We start from the raw sequence: 26,211 nt of genomic DNA, 5'->3' as shown, positions 1-26,211 counted from the left end.
CATTCAAACATGGCCTCTAAATCCTTCTCAAAAGAGTGCCCAGCATTAACACTGAAATGAAATTGATGTCTCTACCCATGAAGAAAATATTTCATTAGCAATATGTTTTCTTCTAGCACATTAACAAAAAATAAATAAATAATAATATAAATATAGGTATATATATATATTAAATATATATGAATATATATCTCCTCTCAGATTTCGGTTGACTCTAGATTACTTAAAATCTAGTAAATGACTACTCACCATGTCTTAGAGATGATTTTTAACACCTGGCCAACTAGTGCCAAGTTTGATTTCTGAGCTCATGGCTACATAGTCTCCTTACCATCAATGCTTTTAAAATCCAAAAGATAGCTCCTATTATCAACCAGGTAAAGCTGTAAGCTCATTTTCACATAATTGCCAGTCACTGGATTTTTTCTTCTTACACGAAGATGGTATGCATTCACTACCTAAAACAGGAAATCAGTAAAAATAACAAAAAAAAGTTCTTATTCAAAATAACAATAATGGCAAGAATGAAAAGAATGTCAAAAACAAATAACTGATGGGGTGGGGTAAGAAAGAAGTTACTGAATAATATATTTTTTAACATTATAGGAGTTTAGTATTTATTTAATTCACACTAACAGCAGCATTTACATTTAGCAATTACAACTTAAAGAAAACTCAGATTATATAGTTCAGCTTACACATCCATTCTGAAGCATCAATCATTATCTTGGTTACCCAGCCTCTGCTTCAATACTTTTACTGATGAATATGGAGCCAAAGGAATAAAGGGGAGCTAACATGTTAATGGCTTACATTAGGTTCTGTCACAAAATTCAGGATCACAATAATGCTGCAAAGAAGATACTGTTTGCTTTTTAAAGATAAGAAAACTGTAGCTCAGATACAGAAGATTCTGGGTTTTAAAAATATCTAGCATATGAGTTTCAAAATTTTTTCAACAAGAAATTTTAAAGACATTTATGCTGGGTGTGGTGGCACATGCCTAAAATTCCAGCAGCTTAGGAGGTTTAGGCAGGAGGATGGCAAGTTCAAAGCCAGCCTCAGCAACTGAGTGAGAGCCTGTCTCTAAATAAAAAATTAAAAAGGGCTGGGAATGTGCCTAAACATTCTAACTAAAAATGTGGTTAAACACGCCTTGGTTCAATCCCTAATACCAAAGAAAAAAAAGAAGTTTTAAAGACATTAGCATCTTTTTTAACTAAATAAACTGCTTCAGAAAAAGGACGTTTATGTTTAGTCTTAAGAAATATTATTTCATTTATTCATGTACCAATAATGAAATGAAAGTAACTGATTTATTCAAGCATGTTAAATGAGTATTTACATCATAAATGTGAATGCTTTTCTTCTTCCTTTAAAAAAAAGTTGCAAAGTTCTCAAGAAAAGAACAAGAGTGAAAGGAATATCTAAAATGAAAAGTACTTTTTTTTTCTCAGTACTAAGGATTAAACCCTGAGGTGCTTAACCATACCCCCAGTCCTTTTTAAAATTTATTTATAGATAAGGTCTCACTGAGTTGCTTAGGCTGCCTCTGAACTTTTGATCCTCCTGCCTCAACCTCCTGAGCTGCTGGGATTACAGGCCCCCCTCACATATATTCCAATAAATTTGAAATGAAATAAAACTCTAATTTTTAACAGAAAGTAAAACTGGGTGATAGTAAGAAAAATATGCCATAACTAAGGATTAAAAGAACCAAATAAGAGAGTTTCTCAACTAGAAGAAAAGTAATTGTTGCTGAATAAGTGTATCCTGATGGCATGATTAACACTGACTGTTAGCTGTCACTGCCACTCACCTCCACCACTCTTAAAACAAACAAACAAACAAAAAAAGATAAGAAAAAGTCAAGTCTTCCTAAAACAAGAGAGAAAAAAGTGACAACATTATCTTTGAAGACTCAGGGCTTTTTGTTGCTATGAAGCATCTAAAACAGGTGGGCTATTTTTCAGATAATTTCAAATTGATTACTTTTTGTTTGTTAGCCAAAAATGCTATTCTATAATTCAAAATACCTAAATTCCAACATCAACAGCTCTTCATTCTTACAGAAATTTGTTTTGCTTTGAATGTACATGTTGTAATACTGAGAAGAATCAAGCACAGTAAACTTACATTTAAATCAAAAATAACTTTATATGGACCTTACTACTCAACTGCTCAGACCATTTGGTATACAGCAACACAGCTTCTACAAATGACCTTAATGCACAATTTCCTACCTTCCATTCAAAATCCAGCTGCTTCATAGCCCGGTAAACTTCAGCCATAATGTCATATGGTTTGCTCTGGCTTCTGATTCCAAGATGCCACTTAGCTTTCTTCACAGCTAAAGACTTGGGCTTAGTCGTATTCAGCGCATCCAATGGACATCTTGCTTTGGGACTGTCTGCTATAAGAGGTGGCATTCTTTCTGGATGAGGTTTCAGGCCTGGGGGAATATGCATGGCACTATCATCCATAAAAGAACCAGTTGGAGGGCTAGAGGCGAGGTAGAACTCACTGGCTTGGTTCATTATTCTCCGATTGTCAATGATAAGATGATACGCCACTGCAAGCTGGTCTTGAGGGTCACCACTATATAAACTGTTCATTACTTCTGATTCTGTACACTCAAATTTTTCACATACTTCTTTCACAGCCTCATCATCAATAACGTTAGCATCATAAGAGGGGTCTTCAGGAAATAAGTAATTGGGCAAATCTTGTTTAAACCATTCATGCTCTCTAGAAAAAAAAAACACCACAATATACTATTGTAAGAAAGAACATGCTTTGGCAAGATCCAAATAACTCAGATATGGGGCAATACAATATAGTAGACTCAGAAAGATCCAGTCACCAGGCCCACCTCTGCCACTTACTAGCTATGTAATCCTGGGCAAGCTAATTAATTCTACCTTTGAATAACTACAGTTACTCAGACCTGGGAATTAGGCTGATGTTTTCTTGAAAATGATCAAAGTGACCACATTACTTTGAGAAAACAACTAGCAATATTTTTTGCCACTGATAAAATACAAGTTTTCAAGGGAAAATTTAGAATTAAGTAATAATTTATATCTTTTTCTATGAATGTGAAAGTTTTCCAATATCTAAAGATGTTCTGATGAGGTCAGTATCAACAATAATGACTTTTGTGTGTGTGTGTGTGGTGCTGAAGATGGAACCCAGCTCAGTTTAACATGCTAAATATTGATAGATATACACTATATTTTTTAAGAAATCAACTTCTTTGAGGTCCTTAATAATTTTTAGGAATGGAAAGAGATATTAAAACTAAATAGTTTGAGAACCACTCTCCTAAATCTTATTTTTTCACACTTCTGGGCCTTTGCACCTGGCATTAGTATTGCCCTCCTAGGTTATCACATCCTTTTCACTTAACACACTCTCAAGACTGTTTAAGCACTGCTACATATTAGAACTGGGTACCCCTTAGGTTAAAATCAGATCAATATACATTTTGATTGAATGTTTTCTATTTCACTGATTATTTATGAACATTTACTGAGGACAAACTATAAACAAGAAGACACATTCCTCCTGGCAGGTTGTATGCTAGCTGATACATATTAAACAAGTATTCATAAGAATAAATATAGAGTTACAAATACATACAAGTATGTAAATCCTGTGATCAAGATTGAGGGTGGAAAAGCAGAGAACAAAATGAGAGCATATAATTCAGAATAAGAGGCAGAGATAAAGGAAGCTGCTCTCTGAGTAACATTTAAGCAAACACCAGAATGGTCAGAAGTCAACTAAACAAAGAGTTGGGAAGCAGGTATTCCCAGAGAAGAAATAGTCTACACAAAGACCTTGAGACAAGAAAGAGGTCTAACATGCTCCAGGAACTAAACTAGCCCAATATCATGAGAACATAGTAATGAGATGCAGCAGTAAAAGAAATCAGGTATTCTTGAGAGTTGTTGCAAAAGTTGCCAAAAATTAACATTTTCATAATTCTGAAAATTGCAGAATTTCATAATTCTGCACAATATGAGAAGTCTTTATTCAAGAAAAATGGCTGAACCTCAGCAAGAAAAGTGTGACATATGGCTTTTTAAGATGTCCTATCTTCATCTCCTTTCTCTAGCTACATAGTAGATTTAAAAACCAAGAGTCCACAATCACATAGCTGAGAAAACCAACAGTGTAAAAACCACAGGATAAGATAGACAGAAGAGCAAAGCAGGTTCAGAACTCTTCAAAGTCCTACCCCATGAGAACTGTCATTATATTACACAGCTAGCAATTCCCTGGAAACCTCCACTGATAGGCCTTGCTTTATTTGACAGGAATCAGAGCTCACTCACTACAAACAAACTTCTCCCAGGGCATTCATCAAAAACAGTCAACAGCAACTGTTTAAATCCCATCTGTCTGAAGCAGCAATAAAAGATGCATAACCAAGAAGCTGACCCAAAAACTTAAGAAGGAAAATCTTCCAAAGGGGTCTTTGAAAAACTTTCATATGTTCCTGGGATTTAAGGTGGCCAGGAACAAATATGCAGGGGTGTGCGCATGCCCAAGAAAGAACTGAAAAGGCTCTAATTTCTCATCACTGGCCAACTTTGATGCTCTGCAAAGTAGATGACGGCTAAGATAAAGTGATAAACAACTGCCTGTCAGAGCACTGAAGATACACAGATAATTTCTCATCAAAGCTAAGGCTAGGGGACTTATTATTATTTTTTTTAATTTTTTATTTATATTTGACAGTGGAATGCATTACAATTCTTATTACACGATTCTTATTATATCACCAGTTTTTTGTTGTTGTTGTTGTTGTTGTTTTCTTTTTTTTTTTAAGATGGGGTTTCACCATATTGTCCTTGTTGGTCTTAAACTCATGAGCACAAGTGAACCTCCTACATTAGCTTCCTAAGTAGCTGGGTGTGCCACCAAACCCAGCACAGATCACAGCATTTTAAGAAATCTGTCTAATCATTAGCTGACCATTTAGCTAATAAAGATAGACTTCAGCAACCATACATGACAAAGAATACAGATTTTAAGAAATTAGGCCAGGAACAGTGGCGCACACCTGTAATCCCGACAGTTTGGGAGGCTGAGGCAGGAGGATCGTGAGCTCAAAGCCAGCCTCAGCAACTTAGTGAGGCCCTAAGCAACTCAGTGAGACCCTGTTTCTAACAAAATACAAAAAGGGGCAGGGATTGTGGCTCAGTAGGAATTGAGCCCCTGGGTTCAATTCCTAGTACCAAAAAAAGAAAAAAATAAATTAGTTTAGGAAATCACTAAACAAATAAGAGCAGTGACAATGACAGCACAGAACAATTATAATAAAACTCTAGAAACAAAACCATAAAAACTAAAAACATGACCATACAAAATATGTATGTGAATGTTCAAAGCAGTGTCAGACCTAAAAAGCAAAAGGTGGAAACAACTCAACTGTCCATCAAATAATGAATAAACAAACTGAATATTGATCAAGGAAAAAAGGAATGAAGTACTGATACATGCTACACAATGGAAATACCTTGAAAATATTATGCTAAAACAAAGAAGTCAGACACAAAGGCCATAGAGTCTATTAATTCATTTATATGAAATGACCAGAATAGATATAAAGACAGAGAGTAAACTAGTGGTTGACACAGGCTAGGAGGAAAGGGAAATGGGAAGTGACGACTAGTGGTACAGTTTCTTTTGAGAGGGATAAAAGGCTCTAGAATTAGATAATGGTAACAATACAACTCTGTGAACATACTAAAAAACCAGTGAATTATGCATTTTAAAGGAATGGATTTGTAATAAGCGAATTATACCAATAAATTAATTTTTAAAAGCCAGTAGATAGAGAAAATCTAAAATTTTTATTCAAATTCATTAAGTTAGTCAACAGAACATAAAATCTTTGCAAAAAGGTAAGCTGCCAATTTTCAAAGCCATACCTACAGCTTTTTAATTTTAGGAGCCAATTTCTGAATTAATCCTACCAATGTAAGTAAATATATATATATATATATATATATATATATTTTTACTTACATACACTTAAATATATATATATGTTTGTAAACAAGCATGGATGAAATCTTATGTAAAAACAAAAACCCTCCAAAAAAAAAAAAAAAAGGACAAGTCATCAGCAGAAGGCACTGACATATTCTGGTGCCTGTGCTATATAAAGGTCATACTCGTGGCAGCACCAGCAATTGCACTGTCCAAACTTTCTCATATATCCTTCACAGTAAACCCACTAGTAACTACTGGATTAAAAAACTTAGCAAAACTTTTTTATGCTTTATTCCATCAGTTGTAGGTAAAATACATGAACCTCTCCCTATTTTTCCATTTGAAATTTCTTTAGGTACCTTCTGTACATATATTTCTATGCCTTGCACCAACGTATACAGAAAGATGAGTAAGACACACTCTCCTCTAATGAAGTCATAATTTAAGAAAGGAGAAAGACACACCAACTAGATATAGTATGAGAATGAAATAATAAAGCACAAACCAAAGACTGACATCACAGAGGTGGAAACCTGCCTGGGAGAATCAGAAGTGATTTTGTAAAGGAGGTAGCATGTGTGCAGAACCCTAATGGGTGAATGGAAGACTATCAAAAGCCATCAAGACAAAAAGCATAACAGGGACACAAAGGCAGAGAATCTGATATTTGAGGAACAAGGGCAAGTTCAACAAGTTCAAGCAGTGGTACAAGGACTGTGATGATAAAAACAGACAACAAGACTTCAGGAGAAGTAGGGCCTTATGAAGTGTCTTGCATGCTTTGCTATTTGAGCTAAAAAGTTTTGGCATCAGTGTGAAATGTTTGAAAGATAAGTGACATGATCAGGCTTGTGTAAGAAGGTCAGTTAAATACTTAGAAAATATTTAAAGTCTAATTTTATAAAGCAAGCAATTGGCTTCACTATTACTATAGAAGATGGGCAAAACAGGAACAAAAAGAATACTTACCTTATGTCTTTGATAGTTGCTCGTTTCAGGGGGTCAACCTGCAGCATGTGCATCAGCAGAGTAGCAACAGAACGATTAAGATACTCTGGAATATAAAACACACCCCCTCGGATCTTCTTAAACAATGTAGGTACATGCTCATCATCAAATGGGAGGGTGCCACAAAGAAGAGCATACAAGATAACACCACAGCTCCAGATATCAACTTCAGGACCTGCATACAATCTAAAATAAGATGATAATACAAACCTGAAATGCATGAATCATTTTCTCTCTCTCTTTTTTTTTTAGGATATCACACATTCTAGGCAAGTGTTCTACTACTTTAATTACAATTTTAGTCCTTTTTCCCATTTTTATATACCTTACTTATATATTTATTTAATGCCAACTCAGTATATATTGATTTTCAAGATATTTAATGAAGTCCATGACTGCTTTGAACATTTATGTTGTTTTCCATAAGGAATAATTGGTTTGACCAATTACTATGCAAATTTGTCAAGAGGATATGATACTTTTCTTTATTTGACACAAATTCATTTAATTGTAATTTACCAATAAAAACTATAACATTTTCTACTTAATTTTTGAAGGAGACATCAAAGTATGTAACAAATTTGAAAAAGCAATACTTTGGGTATAAGCTAATCTTTTCCCCTTATTAAAAAAAACAAAATGCATATATAATCAAAATTTTATCCCTTGCACACCTATATTGAACAATATCTGACAAATTAAAGTACCTAACTAGTACTATGTAAATTTACTGTCATATTGAGTACCTACTACCTTTCATTCTACTCACTTGCTAACTCACAGAATAAAGATCACCTGTGCTCCAGATAACCTATGTCTACAATAGACATCATTTCCATTTTTCCTTTCAGCTTTCTACATCATGAAAACTCTCCTGATAATATATTACCAATTCAATCCTGGATCTGCAGTAACAAAATAAATCTCTACAATTCTAATGAGAAGAATATAATGTTTCTATAAAAAATACTGTTGCACAATTACATTATTTACTGTATTACCCAAACTCCTTGAAACATATATAAATGTTTGTGTCCCCAAAAAGTTTATATGCTGAAATTCTAACACCCAAAATGATAGTATTAGGAAGCGGGGACTTTGGAAGGAGATTAGGCCATGAGAATGAAGTCCTTATGAACTGGATTAATGCCCTTAATAAAGAGATCACTCAGAAGATCTAGATCCCTTTTCCTTCTACCATGTGAGCTTATAGTAAAAAGACACTGTACTATAAGGAACAGACTTTAGCAGGTACACAATCTTTCAGCTCCTTGTTCTTGGACTTCACAGTCTCCAGAAGTATAAGAAATATATTTCTGTTGTTTATGAGTCACTCTGTCTATGGTAGTACTCTGTTAAGAGCAGCCCAAATGGACAAAGACACTCAATATCTGCTGCTAGCGATGACATCTTTTCAGTAATTCTGTTAATTTTTAAAATCAGACACCAACCACTGTAGAAAGATTTGACTTCACCACGGCAATCTGTATAAACATTTCATAATGTACCAATGAATAAATTACTTGCATAATTAATCTCCACTTGTATAATTTCATGAAACAATAATTTCCCTCAAAATTTCATTATTCCAAAGACAAAATACAAAACAATATTCTACAGACTTTAATTAAATATGTAAACTATTAAAGGACTGTATCTGATAAAGAATGACAAGAGGTTGCATTTAGCAAATTTTTACTCTTACTTGACCTTTTCTGAAATAAAATACAGACATCACACTGATATTTGTTTGTCATTTTATTTATTTATTTATTTATTTATTTTAGGGGTCAATGGTTCTTTATTTTTTATTTATTTGTATGCGGTGCTGAGAATTGAACCCAGTGCCTCACACATGCTAGGCGAGTGCTCTACCACTGAGCCACAACCCCAGCCCTGTTTCAGTTATTTTTAATGAAAAAAAAACTTTATAAATACATTTATAACATCCACTTGAAACTTAAAAATTTTTAATATAACCATCCCCCTCAATAATTAAAAAAAATTGTTTCTACTGTGTTAAAAAATCTTATCTTGCAGGCTAGGGACTTAGCTCAGTTGGTAGAGTGCTTGCTTTGCAAGCACAAGGCTATGGGTTCAATCCCAGCATCACAGAAGGAAAAAAAAATCCTATCTTCCAAAGAGAATCTATTATGATTAAATGATATCAGAATGATATATTATTACCTGCCTGAGATGACTTCAGGTGCTGCATAATTTGGAGATCCACAACTAGTTCGTAGGAATTCACCATCTGACATCATGTTGGATAATCCTGAAATTAAGAGCAATGTTTACTTGTTGCTAGTTTTTCAGGTATAGATAAAAATATAAAAACTTTCAAGTGTTTAATGTTCTATAAATTATAATTTTAATTATTAAAAAATAATGAAAAGCACTTGTTAAAAGTGGAAAGAAACACTTCAGAGTGCTTACATTGACCCCCCAAAAACTAAAGATATCATGTGAATGACAGTAGTTAAACTCCTTTCTAAATAAAAATGTTGATTCACTTCACAAATAAGGTTACTCTAAAGTATATTAGCATTTCTAAAAATAAAAGTATCAAAATATTATTTATCTGCTTCTATGGTTGAAAGAATAATATATAGGCTACTACTTTTTTAAACTATGCTTTTGAAAGCCATGGTTAAAAAAAATCAGTATTTCAAAATCAGATAGTCTTCAATTCATAAGCAGATTATTTCCTAAAGCTTTTAACTGTAAAACTTTAATTCAACACAGAAAAAATAATCTATTGAACCCAAAATCTAGCTGAACTAAAAGAGTTTCATGATTTACAGAAGAAAGAGAAATAGTGAAACTAGTTTCCATGTTTATATTTAAAACAAGGCATAGAATAAAACTTAAAAAAGCAATACCAACCTTTGGCACCTTTCCATTTCTCTTTCCTTAAGACCTCTTGTCCTAACCATTTTCTCAAATACTCATAGTACTATGGCATCCTTTCCAAGCGCGCTTACCCCAGAACTTGTTTGGACCATAAAAATCACATTTATTTACCCTATAAAACTCCCATTTTCTCATTAAGTTACTAGATATTACTGTAAGATCCAAGCACTTCTCCTGGATCAATTCAGAGGACAATAAAACTTTTTCTAAACTGTATGCAAATTTTCATGAGCCTGTTTATGGGCATTTATCAGGGAAAGTATCCATACTTTCATCATATTTTCAAACAAGTTTGGGACTCCCCTAACACAGTTATCATTTTCTTAGGAGAAAATGCATATAGAAAGGATTTACCTTGACATATCCCTCTAACTAGTTTTCTGGAGACTATCTGTAATTTTTAAGTATATTTAAATGAAAAGAACAACTTAATGTGGCGACTGCAACTAATCCCTTTTCATGGTACAAAATTTACAAGGCTGAAAGCGATCTCAGTTCTGTGAGAGTTGTTACTGACACAGGATTCCTCACTGACACAGGCGGCGATGCCTCTCTGAACAAGCCTGGAATTACACACCAAAATCAGCTATCTTGGCGTTCATATGTGCATCCAATAGCACATTCTCTGGTTTCAGGTCTCGATGAACAACCATATGCCTGTGACAATAATCCACCGCCGACAGAATCTGCTGAAACAGCCGCCTAGCTTCCATCTCTTCAACCTATCAAGTATAAAAGAAACTGCATTAAAAAATCTGGGACATCTACACAGTAGGAGTTTTAGTTTCATAATCAGTCTAAATCAAACTAAGCAGGAAACTAGATAATTCAATTCTCAACAATCAAACAAAATAAGTCAACCAAAAACTTGTCAAAGTTCAACCTATTATTCAACAAGTTTTGCTTTGCTGTGTGCTGTAAGGCAGAAGGTTTAATTTTCAATTAATATTAAATGTACACAACATTTTGGGGAGTTATCAGTAAAACAACTTATGTGAAAGTGCTAAGAAAAGAAAATAACTGAACTTTCAACACAATTTTACAGAACAGACTTGGGAAAGCATATCAATCATTTTGGCAACTAAGTGGAATATATTTCCCAAAATGAGTATACTGGAAGGTATACTTACAGAAAATTTGTCTAATACTCTGTTTAGTTGTACATGTTTACAGAAGCAACTCAAACTCTGAAGATATCTTTGTGGTTGGCTATGTCTCAATACTTTACTCTTCTTTAATTTAAAGGCTTAATACACTAGATAGAATTCTATTACTCACCCGACCATGTTTACAGATGTAATCAAATAATTCACCTCCAGACACATATTCCATTACCATAAAAAAATCTGTTGGAGTGCTGATCACCTGGTATCTATTATGTAAATGAAGAAAAGTTGAATAAAAAATGTTATTTCTAACAAAATAAACTTAATATATCTGTTTTTACTACAATTTCATATTCCAGTATTTTATAATATTTTAAAATGGCAGCAAATTATATAATGTTATCAGAATAATCAGCATCATAAACTCAGAGCACTACACAAGCAGTCTACTTCCTGAGGCCCGCAGATTCCCCTTCAGAGTCTCCTTGCATGTTCACACAATCTTTGAAATCCTCCATTCCTCAACAATGGTTAGTTGAGCATTAATTTTCAGGTAAGCAAAAATCTGTTTACAGTCAACAGAGATAATATATAATGTATTTAAACATAAACAAGAAAATACTTAGACATAGAAAAGTATATTGCAGAGATACAATGAAAAAAATCAGAAAGGGAATAAAATCATCCTTTCTTCAACAAATAAAAAGTCAATGCAATAAACAGAGGAAAAGGGAAATTATTAAAAGTAATCCAAGAAACATATTGACCAAATATATTGTCTAGACTCAAATTACTTATTAAACAATCAAGAAAGCCAGAATACTGACTGGAAGGTTAAGATTGCTAACTGCTTTCTTAAATGTGATAATAATTATTTATTTAAAATTTGATACTGAACAGTTTACAGATTAAATATAAAATGCTTGGGACCTGTCTCAAAATAATATGGTCTGGAGGAAGCAGATAAACAGCACACTTAGTACTGCAGAAGACAAATGAAGAGTTACACAAGCTCATCACTTTACTTTTGGATATGCTTAAAAATTTCCATAATAAAAAACTAAATATATAAATGTGAATGGGTGCACACATGTGTGCGTGTATATATTTCTAGGCACTCAAAATAGGGGATATTAACAATAAATAAACTTTATTTGCAAAAGAACTAAACAGACACTTATCAAAAGAAGAAATAAAACTGGTTAACAAAAACATGAAAAAATGTTCAATATCTCTAGCAATCAAGGAAATACAAATCAAAACTATACTGAGATTTCATCTCACTCTAGTTAGCACTGCAATTATTAAGAATACAAATAATAATAAGTACTGGAGAGGATGTGGGGGGAAAGGTATACTCATACACTATTCATTGTTAGTGGGACTGCAAATTAGTGCAACCACTCAGAGAAAGCACGAAGATTCCTCAAAACACTACAAATTAAACCACCATATGACCCAGCTATCCCACTCCTCAGTATATATTCAAAAGCTCTAAAATCAGCAGATTACTATAGGAATGCAGCCACATTGATATTTATAGCAGCACAATTCACAATAGCCAAGCTATGGAACCAACTCAGATGCCCTTCAACAGATCAATGGATAAAGAAAATATGGTATACACAATGGAGTATTAGTCATAAAGAAGAATGAAATTATGTCATTTTCTGGTAAACAAATGGAACTGGAGACTATCATGCTAAGTGAAATAAACCAGACTCGGAAAGCCAAAGGTTGAATGGTTTCTCTAATATGTCATAGCTAGTCCAAAATAAGGGGGAAAGAGAGAGGAAGGGAAGAGTGGGTGGATTCCATCAAAATAGAAGAAACATTGGTGAACTAGATGAAGGAGACTGAGGGGAAGGGAAGGAAAAATAGTGTCTAGATAAGAAAAGAACAGTGGAATAAGCCTGACCTAACATTCCTATGTAAATACAAGAACATACCAGAGTTGTCTCACCTTATGTATCTCCACAAGACACTAAATACAAAGAAAAAAACTAACAGTAAACAGCAGAAAGAACCAGGGCGAGGAAGGAGGGGAGCGAAAGGGGAGTACTGGGAACTGAATTGAAGCAAATTATATTTCATGCACTTTGGTCAAAAGGAATCCTAACGTTATACATAACAAAATACACAAAAGGACACAAAAAACTAGATGAGACAGAAAACCAAATCTGAGCATGCCACAAAATATTCAAAATTAATTTGGGAGTAGGCATGAGAAAGAAGATTATATGACTGTACCTATGGAGAATCGCTTGGAATCGCTCAAGCCTAGTATGACACAGTCAAGTTTTTGTAAATAAATTTTTAATATTTATCTCCCCATAAAACATACCAATTCTCTGTTAAAAATAGTGGTCTTTCAAATACCTGGTTTTACCATAAGAATAAACATGCATTATTGTCTAAAAAATAATAAGACTCGTGATTGATAAATAAACATACATAAACCCATCACCCAGACAAAAAGGCAGAACCCTGACAATATCCGCCCTCTAACCATACAGAGAGTTGCCTTCTGCAAGGTGATTTCTCCTCACCCAAAGAAGCCATCATCCTGAAGCCCTGCTCATCCTTACTTTGCTTTTGCTTTCTCTCTCTCTCTCTCTCTCTCTCTCTCTCTCTCTTTCTCTTAGAATTGAACCCAAGAATACTTTACCACTGAGCTACATTCCCAGAGCCCTGCCCCCCCCCCGACTATTTTATTTTATTTTTAAGATATAGAGAGATAAAGATTACAGGCATGCTCCATTGCACAAGCTTGCTTTCTCTCTCAAAGATAAATGTACCAATATGTATGTTCCCTTTCTCTCTGCATAAATATATTCCATATGCTTATGAACAATTCATATTCATGTTTTTATTTTAATTGTTCTTTGGCTTAAAAGGAGGAGTACACCATATGTAATATTTGGCAATTTACTTTACTGAATTTCATCTATATTATTTGCTATAGTTATCAGATTTGACCATTGTACATTACCTTCTATTTATTCACTTACTAGTCTGTTACTATCCTATTTATTCATCTTCTACCACTAAATAGTATTTACATTATTTCTACAATTCTTTTATTTGCTTCTTGTACAGGGAAGGATTTTCTATTTGGTATATACTGGTGAGTGGAACTAAATCACAGTGCATATAAATGTTCCATTTTAGGACATGATGCCAACTGTTTTCTAGCAAAAGATTAGCAATGCTACAATCTCTAGAAAGATTTATATAACCTCCAACGCTTACAAAAATACCATAAGCATTTCTTCTTATGCAGTGCTTTCTTGTGTCTTCTGCCCATTTTTATTGGGTTCATGGTGCTTTACTTATTTATGTATGAACATAAAGAATAAATTAATATTTCTATGAAAGTCTTGAGTATAAGATGTCTTGGTTACTAACTTTATAAAAGTATTTTTTCATGAATTTGGCTTTTGTTTTTCTCTATAAGTGGGTCTGCAAGTATATCTAAAGGATAACTTTTTCAAATGTGTGCATGTACACAAGCACACGTGTATGCACAATATGCAATACTGTTACCAGGCATAAATTCAGAAAATCATGAGTGTCATCCAACATCCCATCAGAAGTCTTGATTAATTTATAATGCTTTCACAGTTTTTTTTTTAATTAGGATCCAAATATAATCCATACATTGCAATTGGTTAAAAAGTCTCTCTTAATTTATAGTTTGCTCCTCCATCTGGGTTTTGTTTTTTTTTTTTTCCTTACAGAAGAAAACACTTGGTTTGTCCTACAGAGGAATGCATAGTCTCAATTTTGCTGATCCATCCTTTCAGTCACATAATGCACAATTTCTAACTGTCTCCTAGATCTAGAGACCTGCTCAGAGTGGATTCATTTGCTTTAATTTGAAAGACTAGACCTCCAGCCAAAGACATAAAATATGTCTCTCTGAGATATCAGCACTCACTGCTTATCAGAGCTTTTTTTCATTAATTCAGATCAATTTAATAAAATATTAAACTTGCAGTGTCCAGTAATAAACTACAATCTAAAGGAAACTCTCACTCAAAACCTCCTCCCTCAAGAACTCCCCTGTGTCTGAAGTGTAGGCCATCCTACAGCGTCACATGATGCTGCCCACCATGCTACAGTCTCAACCCATCTCCTTGCTAATTCATTCTGACCTACTGTCTTCCCCCCGACCCCTGCTACTGTTATCAACATTTTGGATGTAAATAATATTTTTTAAGGAGAGAGAGAGAAAAAATCTTTTTTTTTTTTTAAGGTGTAGATGGACACAACACAATGCCTTTATTTTTATGTGGTGCTGAGAATCGAACCTGGGTCCCGCCCATGCTAGGTGAGCAGTCTACCGCTGAGCCACAATCCCAGCCCTGTATATAACATTCATATAGAAAATCTGTCTCACAGATGGCCTCTCTGTTCCTTGACTTCTATTATGTTTTCGATGTGAGGTGTCCTCCAAAGGCTCACAAATGAGACAATGTAAGAAAGTTCAGAGATGAAGAGTTATGAGGGCCTTAACCTAATCAGTGCATTAATCCACTGGAATGAATTAACTGGTGATAACTATAGGCAGGGAGGGTGCGGCTGGAGGAGGTAGGTCACTGGAGGTGTGCCTTTTGGGTTTACATTTTGTCCCTGGTGAGCAGGGCTTGATCTCAGCTTCCTGTTTGCCATGTCTTGAGCTGCCTTCTTCCCTCACACCCTTCCACCCTGATGTTTTGCCTCACCTCCAGGCCCAGAGCCACAGAGTAACCTTTCTATAGACTGAGACCTCTGAAGGTGTGAGCCTAATAAACTTTTCCTTCTCTAAAATTGTTCTTTTCAGGTCTTTTGTTCACAACAACGAAAAAGCTGACTAAACAACCTCCTCATTTCTAATTGCTTCATTCCAGAATACACAGCTAGTATCTCCATGGTCATAGATACTCTTTTCTTTTTTTCTTTCTTTTTTTTTTTTTTTTGGTACCAGGGATTAAACTCAGGGTCACTCGACCACTGAGCCACATCCCCAGCCCTATTTTGTCTCACTGAGTTGCTTAGCGCCTCACCATTGCTGAGGCTGGCTTTGAACTCAGGATCCTCCTGCCTCAGCTGCCTCAGCGTCTGAGCTGCTGGGATTTCAGGAGTGAGCACCACACCTTACGCTCATGGTGATAATACTAAGTCCTCTAATTTTATACACTAATTCTAACCCATCTTCTAAAGAACTCAGTTCCTACAACTAGTCACTCTTTCTCCTGCATCAACTTCTTCCTCTTAATCATTCCCTTTGACAAAAGAAACATTCTATAGCATCTCTCCCATCTTAAAAAAACAAACTGCATTTAGATTCCACATTCTTTTCAAGTTCCAATCCTATTTTTTTTATCCTATCTATAGTAAACTATGTCCCCATCTTCATCTCATACTCTCTCTTAAACCATTCAAGCCAGGCTTTTGACCTTACCATTCCAATAAACTGGTTCTTTTCAAAAACACCGGCAACCTCCACTTGCCAGATCAAATAAGTCAATACTCAGTTCTCATCTTACTCAACATTCAGCAGTAAAAGGAAGAGCTACAGTCTCTCTTTCTTTTTGATAATCTCTTTCTTGAAATATTTTCTTGTTCGGCTTTAAGATTCTCTTACTTTTCCTCCAATGTCACAGACCATTCATTTTCATTTTCCTTTGCTGGTTTTCCCTCAGATCCCAGACATGTTAGCCTTATAGTGCCCTAAAGCTTACTCCCTGGATTTCCTGTCTCTCTATACTTACATTTTTGGTGATCTCATCCAATCTTATGATGTTAAATATTTTCTTTATTATCTATCTATGTCTATATCTCTATCTATATATCTCCCCTGAACTCAGATATTTAATAGTCCACTTACATGTCTACTAGGATACTTAATAAGCATTTCAATCCCACAAAATCAAATCAAATAATTGATACCACCCCCCAACATCTCACCTCAAACCCATTCCTCCTACAAACCTAGCAACTCTTATTTTCCTAGACCAGATACCTTGGAGTTATCTTTGACTTCTCTCCCAACCTACATGTCACCTGTCAGTGAATGCTCTTGACTTGACCTTGAAAGTATATAATATGCTTACTTCTCGCACAATGCCTCCATACAACTGTATTCCAAGTCACTATCACTTTTTACCCATATCAGTACAACTGATTCCTAACTGGTTTCTTTATTTCAGCACTTCCCAGTTGTAATCTAAAGGTAGGTCAAATCACATCACCTCTGATCAAAATCTTCCAATGGCTTCCCATCTTATTCAAGAGTAAAAAGCCAAATATATATTGCGATATGGAATTTATTGTCTTCAACATCGTGTACATCCATAGGACTGTATGAATGAGATATACTCCATGTTTGTATAAATATGTCAAAATAGAATCTACTGTCATATATAACTAAAAAGAACAAATAAAAAAAGTAAATTAAAAAAAAAATAACAAGGACTTTGTTACCATCTTGCCTGCCATGTTTGCCCAGTGCCTAGATGGCATCATCTGTTAAGTGAGTGGACTGATGATCTCCTTCCCCACCTTATTTTGCTCCACCCCTACACACACTCCTGTGCCTGCCACACTACACTGCTTCCAGTACTCTATATTCTTTACACTCATTCTTTTGTTCTTGCTTATCCTTCTAGATCTACATGGACTTTGTTGAAATGTCACCTCTTCACGTGTGTCACAAGTCACTGAACACTTACTAATGTGCTGGAGGATGGAGAGTAAGGACACTCTATGACACTTCCACTTAGATGTCTCATGAAATTTCCTGCTTAACGTAGCCAACAAAGTACCTTCAATGTTCACTCCTGCTCCACTGTTTCTTGTATATTTCTCCTAGCCGCCGAAAATGGCCCCAATATTATCACCTACTACTTAAGCTAAAACCCCAAATTCTAATTGCTTAAGCCAAAAATAGGATTCCTTTTTTTCCAATACATCAATAATTCATCAGTTCTATTTATAAAATATATAAAATATTCCTTCTAGGAATAATAAACTTGAGAGAAAGAAAAGTTCAGTTTCATTTCAAGTTTCAGATGACTACAATTTCAGAATGGAAAAATCCAATAAATAGTTCAAGACTAGTGTTCAAAATTCAATAGAAAAACGGTCCAGAGATATAGATTTGGGAATCTTTAGCACAGAGATTGCAAATGATGCTGCAGTAGTAATACCATCACCTGAAGAAGGTTCCATCGGGACAACTGGTCTAGCACAGTAGCTGAAGTACAGTATTTAATGCCAGACTAATAAAGAGTGGTACTGAGGAGAAAGTTTTAGAAAGAGATAAGAATGGAAAAAGAAAACCAAAAATCTGGCATCCTGGAAACTCAGGGAATACAGCATTCAAGGTGATGGTAATAAACAGATAAAAAGCTGTCTATAGGTTTAATGAGATATTGATTAAAATGAGTAGGCAGTCAGAAATATCTCTTCCAAATTAGAAAGTATTGAAAAGTTAAAATCAAATTTCCCTAAAAAACTATGGAAGACAGAAAACAAGATGAAAAATTCACCAAATCTAATTCATGGAAAAAATCTGTATTTGCATTTAAATCCCATTTTTTCATTTTAATTTTTACCTGTTGGTTTGGGGCTGCTAACGTGTTTGTTTTTTTTCAATTTGAGTTAATAAAGAAATCATTCAGTAAATATCCATCACCCTTGGTATTTAGTGTTCAAACTTTCTGGCTAATTCTAGAGACCCATTTTGAAATAAGGAAACTATTCTTGGCAGTTAGTCAAGACTACCCAAAACAAGCAAAACCACTTTAAGGATCAGGTCTCTCTCCTTGTTTAAATCAGTGACACTATTAAAGGCTATGCCAATAACTTTATTCAGTAGCTAGAATACATGAGTACTTTTTTAATTTTAAGTTCAGATCCATAGCTAAAGAGTAATGTGGCTGAATGAATTAAGCTCAAAGGTGAAAGCCAGAGGCTTTAAACACAAAATTTATCTCTGCCTATTATTTTATGACCAATTCTGAAAATGTTCAGAATGTTCCTTCAGAAAAACAAAATAGCAGATAATAAAATAACACTAAATCAGAATGAGATTAGTCAAACAAAAATTAGAAATAATTATAGAACCATAAATAGTCACTGATAAATATTACATCAAAAACAAGAATTTATATCTCCCTGACAACTGCAACTACTTACTGACAAAATGAAACCTGTGTTTTCAGGAATAGAACAAGAACTAGGTAGGACACAAACCCCAAATGGGCTCTTTAAAGGTTATCATTCAAAAACTGATGGAGTCAAGGCATAAGGCAAATACAGAGATAACTTTACCCACTCTACTCTTCAGCATATTACACTCCAACCATTTCAGCTTTCTTTTCTCCTAGAAAGTAGACACTCATTTGCAAAGAGATTTCACTTAGAAGTCACATAGTAACTAGAATAAAGTCATTACTAACATGGAGTAAAGTGAGATATGAACTGGGTCAGTTAACTAAAAACCACTTGGACTTATGAAATCATGAGAACGAGATTCACTTCACAGTTTGCCAATTTCTGGTTTGGGGTCAATGAAATACTAAACATTTGACCAACACATTTAATCCCCAAATAACACTATAAGGTATCCTGTTTTTAAAGTTAAAAAAACAAAGGACAGGAAATGTAAATCACCTCATAGATTCTACTTTTTTATTAAATTATTTATTTATTCTAATTTGTTATACATGATGGCAGAATGTAATTAATTTCATATTACACATATAGAGCACAATTTTTCAAGTCATTGACTGGACAAAGTATTTTCACACCATTCATGTCTTCATACATGTACTTAGGGTAACGACGTCTAACTCATTCCTATCCCCTTTCCCCTCTCTCCTCTTTGCCCTCTCTAAAGTTCCTCCATTCCTCCCATGCTCCCTGCCCCCCCCCCCATCACCATTATGAGTCAGCATCCTCATATCAAAGAAAATATTTGGCCTTTGGTTTTTTCGGATTGGCTTGCTTCACTTAGCATTATATTCTCCAACTTAATCCATTTACCTGCAAATGTCATGCTTTTATTCTCTTTTAATGCTGAGTATGGTTCCATTGTGTATATATTCCAAAGTTTCCCTATCCATTCATCTACTGAAGGGCATCTGGGTTGGTTCTATAATTTAGCTATTGTGAACTGTGCTGCTATAAACATTGACATGGCTGTGTCCCTGTAGTATGCTATTTTTAAGTCCTTTGAGTATAAACCAAAGAGTGGGATAGCTGGGTCAAATGGTAGCTCCATTCCAAGTTTTCCAAGGAAATCTCCATACTGCTTTCCAGATTGGCTGCACCAATTTGCAGTCCCATCATAGGTTGTATTTTATATATATAAACACACACACACACCCAGTACTAGGGATTGAGCCTAGGGGCACTATACCACTGAGCAACTTCCCCAACCTTTTTTATTTTTAGAATAAAAATTAAAAGGGTCTTACTAATTTGTTGACATTGTCCTCAAACTTGCCATCCTCTTGCCTCAGCCTTCTAACTAGCTGGAATTACATGTGCATGCCAATATATATCATTCATATATATATATATATATATATATATATATATATATATATATATATATTAATGACAGCCTTTAAAAATCTTAATACATACATTGGATCACCCAGCTTTGGGCCTAGATAATAACCTTATAATCAAATATTGCCATGCAATCTCACTAGTCTCATTTTTGTTTTGTTTTGTTTATAACTGAGTAAATTTTAAGTGAAGATCACATGACATGAAAGCTCATTTTAAGAATGAAAGTTTCATGGAAGCTGTGTGAGAACTGAGTTAATGCCCTGCTAAACCAAACAAAGCCAGCTCTGAAGAGTCATGGCACATTCATGTTATTTGTAAGAAGGCACAGCCCTAGCCCCATCACAGAGCATACCAATTTGCAAATAGTTTACTAACAAGAAATATAGCAGTAAAGACCAAATGAATGTTCCCAAATGCCACTAATAACTGCACCAGTCTTAAAATTAAGAATTTTAAGAATACTGCTGCATTAGTTTTCATTGCTGCCATACTTTAAAACTTTGTGGCTTATATAACATGAATCTTACAGTTCTGTAGATGAGAAGCCTGATACATGCATCAGTGAGCTGAAATTAAGGTATTGGCAGGCCTGGGTTGCTTTCTGGAGGTTCTGGAAACACAGTACATTTCTTTGTATTTCCCCACTTTTAGAGACCACCTGCATTCATTCTTCAGCTATGGCCAAGCCTTCCTCCATTGTCAAAGCCAGCAACAGCCACCTGAATCCTTCTCAAGTCCTATCACTCTGACCTTACTGCCATGCTCAAATATTTTTCTTTGACTCACTCCTCCTACCCCTTATTTTACTTTTAAGGATTGTATTAGTTTGCATGGGCCCACATAAATAATCCAAGATTATCTTTTATTTTAAAGTCAGCTGATAAGCAACCTTAAATCCATGCTGCCGTATATTCTACAATATTCACAGGTCCTAGGCATGAGAACACAGACATTTTGGAGGACCATTACTCTGTCTACCACAGCTATTTGCTAGCACTGTCACCAGATAAACAATGGAAATTCATGGGTTATCAAGTTGGTTCTTATTAACAATGACATTGAAAGATTGCTCACTGACAAACGTTAAGAAAAATATAATGTCTTATTTTAGTGAACTAGCAAACAAAGCTTCAAGTATATTAGCACTGCTTTCTTTATATATACTTACATCAACAGATTTTTTTCTGCAACATTATTTAAATCAAAATATAAATACAGTATTGGAAATCTTCCTACTGTTTCTACTATTAAAGTTATTAACAACAATTTATATTTTACAAAAAAACATTATTTGATACAGCATACTATGTGTTCTCATGCCTAGGATCTGTGAATATTGTAGAATATATGGCAGCATGGATTTAAGGTTGTTTATCAGCTGACCTTAAAATAAAAGATAATCTTGGATTATCTATGTGGGCCCATACAAATTTTGATTTTCATGGTTTTATATGTATTTAAATTATGACTTTATTTTGGTTTCATAATTATTTCAAAACTATACCTATATGGGTCTATACCTAGTTCTTTTACATACTGCATATTTATAGAAGAGTATATTAAAAATATTTAAGTCAAAACCAGAGAACCATAAATTTATTTTTTCCTTTAGGAAGGAGTTATGTAACAGTTTTGAGAGACTAGAGTAGAAATTGATAGCATGGCATTCAATGTCAGATCTGAACTCAACTACTACCTCTGTTATTTACTAGCTATATGACTTTGGACTAGTTGCTGATACTCATTAGGTATTCAGTCTCCTTGTCTATAAAATATTCCTACATTATAGGTTTACCATGAGCACAATATAAAATTATATATGCAAAATGCTCAGCATGATTCCTAGCTATTATCATGTATTCAATAAGATTAATATTTACTTTATAACACTGTAACCAAGCTTTAAAATAAAAATTAAAGACAAATTTCAATAACGAGAATATTACATGTCAGTTAATATTAAACTGCAAAAAAAATTAAACTGTAAAACATTTCTGCATATATTTAATAAATTTTTTGGATATAATCAATTTAAGTAAATTATCTTATTTTCTTATATTTCTATTTAATTAATTAGCTTATTTATCTTAAAAGTTACTTATCTTTGAAGTTTATAATTTAGTCACCCAAAATCATTTTGTATTCCTCAAGTCTTTACTTAGTAATAATTATAGTACTATTTACAATTCTACAAATAGTATGGTATGATAAAAAAATTTTTAACAGTTACTCTACCTTTCCAAAAAAGAAAATGTACTGGTATATTAACATAAAATGACTAGAAAAAAATCAGAAAAATGAATCTGCCTAAGAGTATGGAATGCCTAAATTACTTTAAAGTAAATACTGAAGACTCAACTTCCAAGGCTAATATTTTTGTAAGTTTAACTCAAGATAATTAACTGTAAAATTCATTTAAAACTATTCCAAGACAGTTTTTTTAATATCATCGTGTATCACATACAAAAATACTTACAGTTTGATAATATGAGGATGACGGAAGAGTTTTAGATTTTGAATTTCTCGTTTTATTTTTCCAACAACATCTAAACTGCGAATCTTCTGTCTATTTAAGATTTTAACTGCCACTTTATGGCCTGTCAATTGATGTTCTCCAACTAAAGAAAAAGGAAAAAACAAAACCTGTCATATCAGCATAACAATTTCTATTAATGCTTCCTCTTCCGGTATTGCCCTAAATTTCTTTACTCAAAAAATACCACTTTCAGACCGCCTCTTCCTACCAGTAGACTACTGTGGGAGCCCAGGCCCAGCCTAGACGGCCCACACCAGCCCATGGGGGACTCAGGGCTCACAGTAGGCCCAGGTTCACCCCTCCACCCTTGGGGCAGACACCCGACTGAGCCTAGCCTCTGGAACTGCCCCTTTCGACCAGCAAACTACCACAGGAGGTCAAGCCTGTCCCAGATATCCGACCACACCTACCTGCACAGGATCCAGGTCCAGTGTAGGTCCGAGTTAGCCAAAGCCCCTGCCCCCCGAACCTGGGAGCCTAAGCCTAACCCACTTCCATCTTGGGACACTGTAGTCATCGCCACAGCCTTCTCCACACAATAGCCTCTAACTTTTTGACAGCAGATGGGACCTAGAAGCTGCAGCACCTCACAGCAGGATTCCCAAAGGGAGTATGAGGCCTACCCTTTCAGCCCCAACTCTGTAAGACATTACTTCCATCTTGGGGCACCTCAACTATTATCTTAAGCTACCTTGGCTATATTTAGATGCAGTAGCATACATTGAGGGTCACCAGCAGGGTCTAGAAGTCCAACATCAAGGTGAGGTAAAGACAATCTGCACGAGTACTACAAGAATACAGGAAAGAAACTATAATATAACAGATCCACACTGCAAGAAAGGAAGACACATAGACAACATGAAAAAACAAGGGAGGAAAGTGCTCCAAACAAACCAGGATACTATAATAACAGAACCCATGGACAGCAAAGTTGATGAAATGTCAGGGAAGGAGTTCAAAAGGTTTATAATTAACATAATCTGTGATTTATAGAATAACCTAAATGAGCAAATACAGGCAAAAACTGATCACTCCAACAAAGACTTAAGAGCGCAATTACAGGTAGCAAAATATTACAGAGAGAGAGAGAGAGAGAGACTGACTCTGGAAAAAAAAAGTCAGAAATTCTGGAAATGAAGGATACAATAAATCAAATAAAAAACTCAATAGAAAGCATAACCAACAGATTAGATATCTTGGAAGAAAGAACATCAGATCATTAAGACAAAGTATACAATCTGGAAAATATAGTTGATCACACAGTGAAGATAATAAGAAACCATGAGCAAAGCATCCAAGAATTATCGGATAGCATCAAAAGACCAAATCTAAAAGTAACTGGGATAGAAGAAGACACAGAGTTTCAAACCAAAGGAATGCACAATCTCTTCAATGAGATAATACCAGAAAATTTCCCAAGCATGATAACTGAATTGGAAAAACCAATACAAGAGGCTTACAGGACATCAAATGTATAAAATTACAACAGATCTATACCAAGGCACATTATAATGACAATGCCTAGCATACAGAATAAGAATAGAATCTTGAAAGCTGCAGAGAGAGGAATCAGATCTCATATACAGGAGACCAATTCCTATCTCAGCAGATTTTCCAACCCAGACCTTCAAAGCCAGGAGATCATAGAACAACATATACCAAACTCTGAAAGAAAATGGACACCAACCAAGAATCTTATATCCAGCAAAACCAAGTTTTAGATTTGATGTGAAATAAAAACCATCCATGATAAACCAAAATAAAAAGAATTTACAACTAGAAAGCCTGCACAATAGAACATCCTCAGCAAAATATTCCACAAAGAGAAAGTGAAAAACAATGATGAAAATCAGCAGAAGAAGGAATTACACTAAAGGAAAATCTAATCAGAGGAGAAACCAAGTCACATTAAATACAAAAATGTCTGAGAATACAAATCATGTTTCAATAATAACCCTGAATGTTAATGGCCTAAACTTACCAATCAAAAGACATAGACTAGCAGATTGGATTAAAAAAAAAAAAGACCCTATAATATGCTGCCTCCAAGAGACTCATCTCATAGGAAAAGATATCCACAGACTGAACGTGAAGGGTTGGGAAAAATTACACCACTCACGTGGACTGGGGAACCAAGCAGGGTTTCCATCCTCAAGTCCTCATATCAAATAAAGTAGACTTCAAACTAAAGTCAGTCAAAAAGGATAAAGAAGGACACTAAATACTGCTCAAGGGAACCATACACCAACAAGACTTAACAATTATAAACATATATGCCCCAAACAATGGAGCAGCTATGTTCATCAAACAAACTCTTCTCAAGTTCAAGAGTCAAATAGACTACAACACAATAATTTTGGGTGATTTTAACACACCTCTTTCATCACTAGATAGATCTTCCAAACAAAACCTGAACAAAGAAACTACAAAACTCAATAATACAATCAATAACTTAGACTTAACTGACATCTATAGAATATTTCATCCTTCAACGAGAGAATACACTTTTTTCTCAGCAGCACATGGATCCTTCTCCAAAACAGACCATATACTATGCCACAATGCAACTCTTAGCAAATATAAAAATGTAGAGATACTACCATGCATTCGATCAGATCATAATGGAATGAAATTAGAAATCAATGATAAAATAAGAAATAAAATCCACTCCAACACCTGGAAACTAAATAATATGCTACTGAGTAAACAATGGGCTACAGAAGACATCAAGAAAACGATTAAAAAAAATTTAGAGGTGAATGAGAACACAGATACAACATATAAAAATCTCTGGGACACTATGAAAGCAGTTCTAAGAGGAAGGTTCATTGCATGGAGATCATTCCTTAAAAGAAGAAAAAGTTAACAAATAAGTGACTTAACATTATATCTCAAAGCCCTAGAAAAAGAAAAACAAATCAACACCAAAAGCAATAGAAGACAGGAAATAATTAAAATCAGAGCTGAAATAAATGAGATGGAACAAAAGAAACAATTGAAAAAACTGACAGAAAAGTTGGTTCTTTGAAAAAACAAATAAAATTGACAGACCCTTAGCCATGCTAGCAAAGAGAA

The 26,211-nt window shown here is 34.5% G+C and overlaps 1 protein-coding gene across 3 annotated transcripts in view; it reads right to left on the bottom strand.

The window, feature by feature from the left end:
* Prkaa2 (protein kinase AMP-activated catalytic subunit alpha 2) overlaps positions 1-26,211 on the bottom strand; it is a 69,160-nt gene that overhangs the window by 8,098 nt on the left and 34,851 nt on the right. For all 3 annotated transcript variants that reach the window (XM_046451046.2, XM_058581500.1, XM_058581501.1), the window contains exons 2-8: positions 23,077-23,218; positions 11,206-11,299; positions 10,505-10,649; positions 9,202-9,289; positions 6,976-7,200; positions 2,244-2,748; positions 332-458 (exon numbers count right to left, since the gene is read on the bottom strand). In XM_046451046.2, the coding sequence (XP_046307002.1) occupies positions 332-458; positions 2,244-2,748; positions 6,976-7,200; positions 9,202-9,289; positions 10,505-10,649; positions 11,206-11,299; positions 23,077-23,218 (1,326 nt within the window). The remainder of the gene's footprint in view (positions 1-331; positions 459-2,243; positions 2,749-6,975; positions 7,201-9,201; positions 9,290-10,504; positions 10,650-11,205; positions 11,300-23,076; positions 23,219-26,211) is intronic.

The sequence above is a fragment of the Marmota monax genome, unplaced genomic scaffold (genome assembly GCF_021218885.2).
Source record: "Marmota monax isolate L192 unplaced genomic scaffold, Marmota_monax_Labrador192_F-V1.1 WCK01_AAM20220418_F8-fsc00023, whole genome shotgun sequence".
NCBI classification, from domain to species: domain Eukaryota; kingdom Metazoa; phylum Chordata; class Mammalia; order Rodentia; family Sciuridae; genus Marmota; species Marmota monax.
Note: the sequence above shows the minus strand (reverse complement) of the source record. Positions and strands in the feature narration are given on the sequence as shown.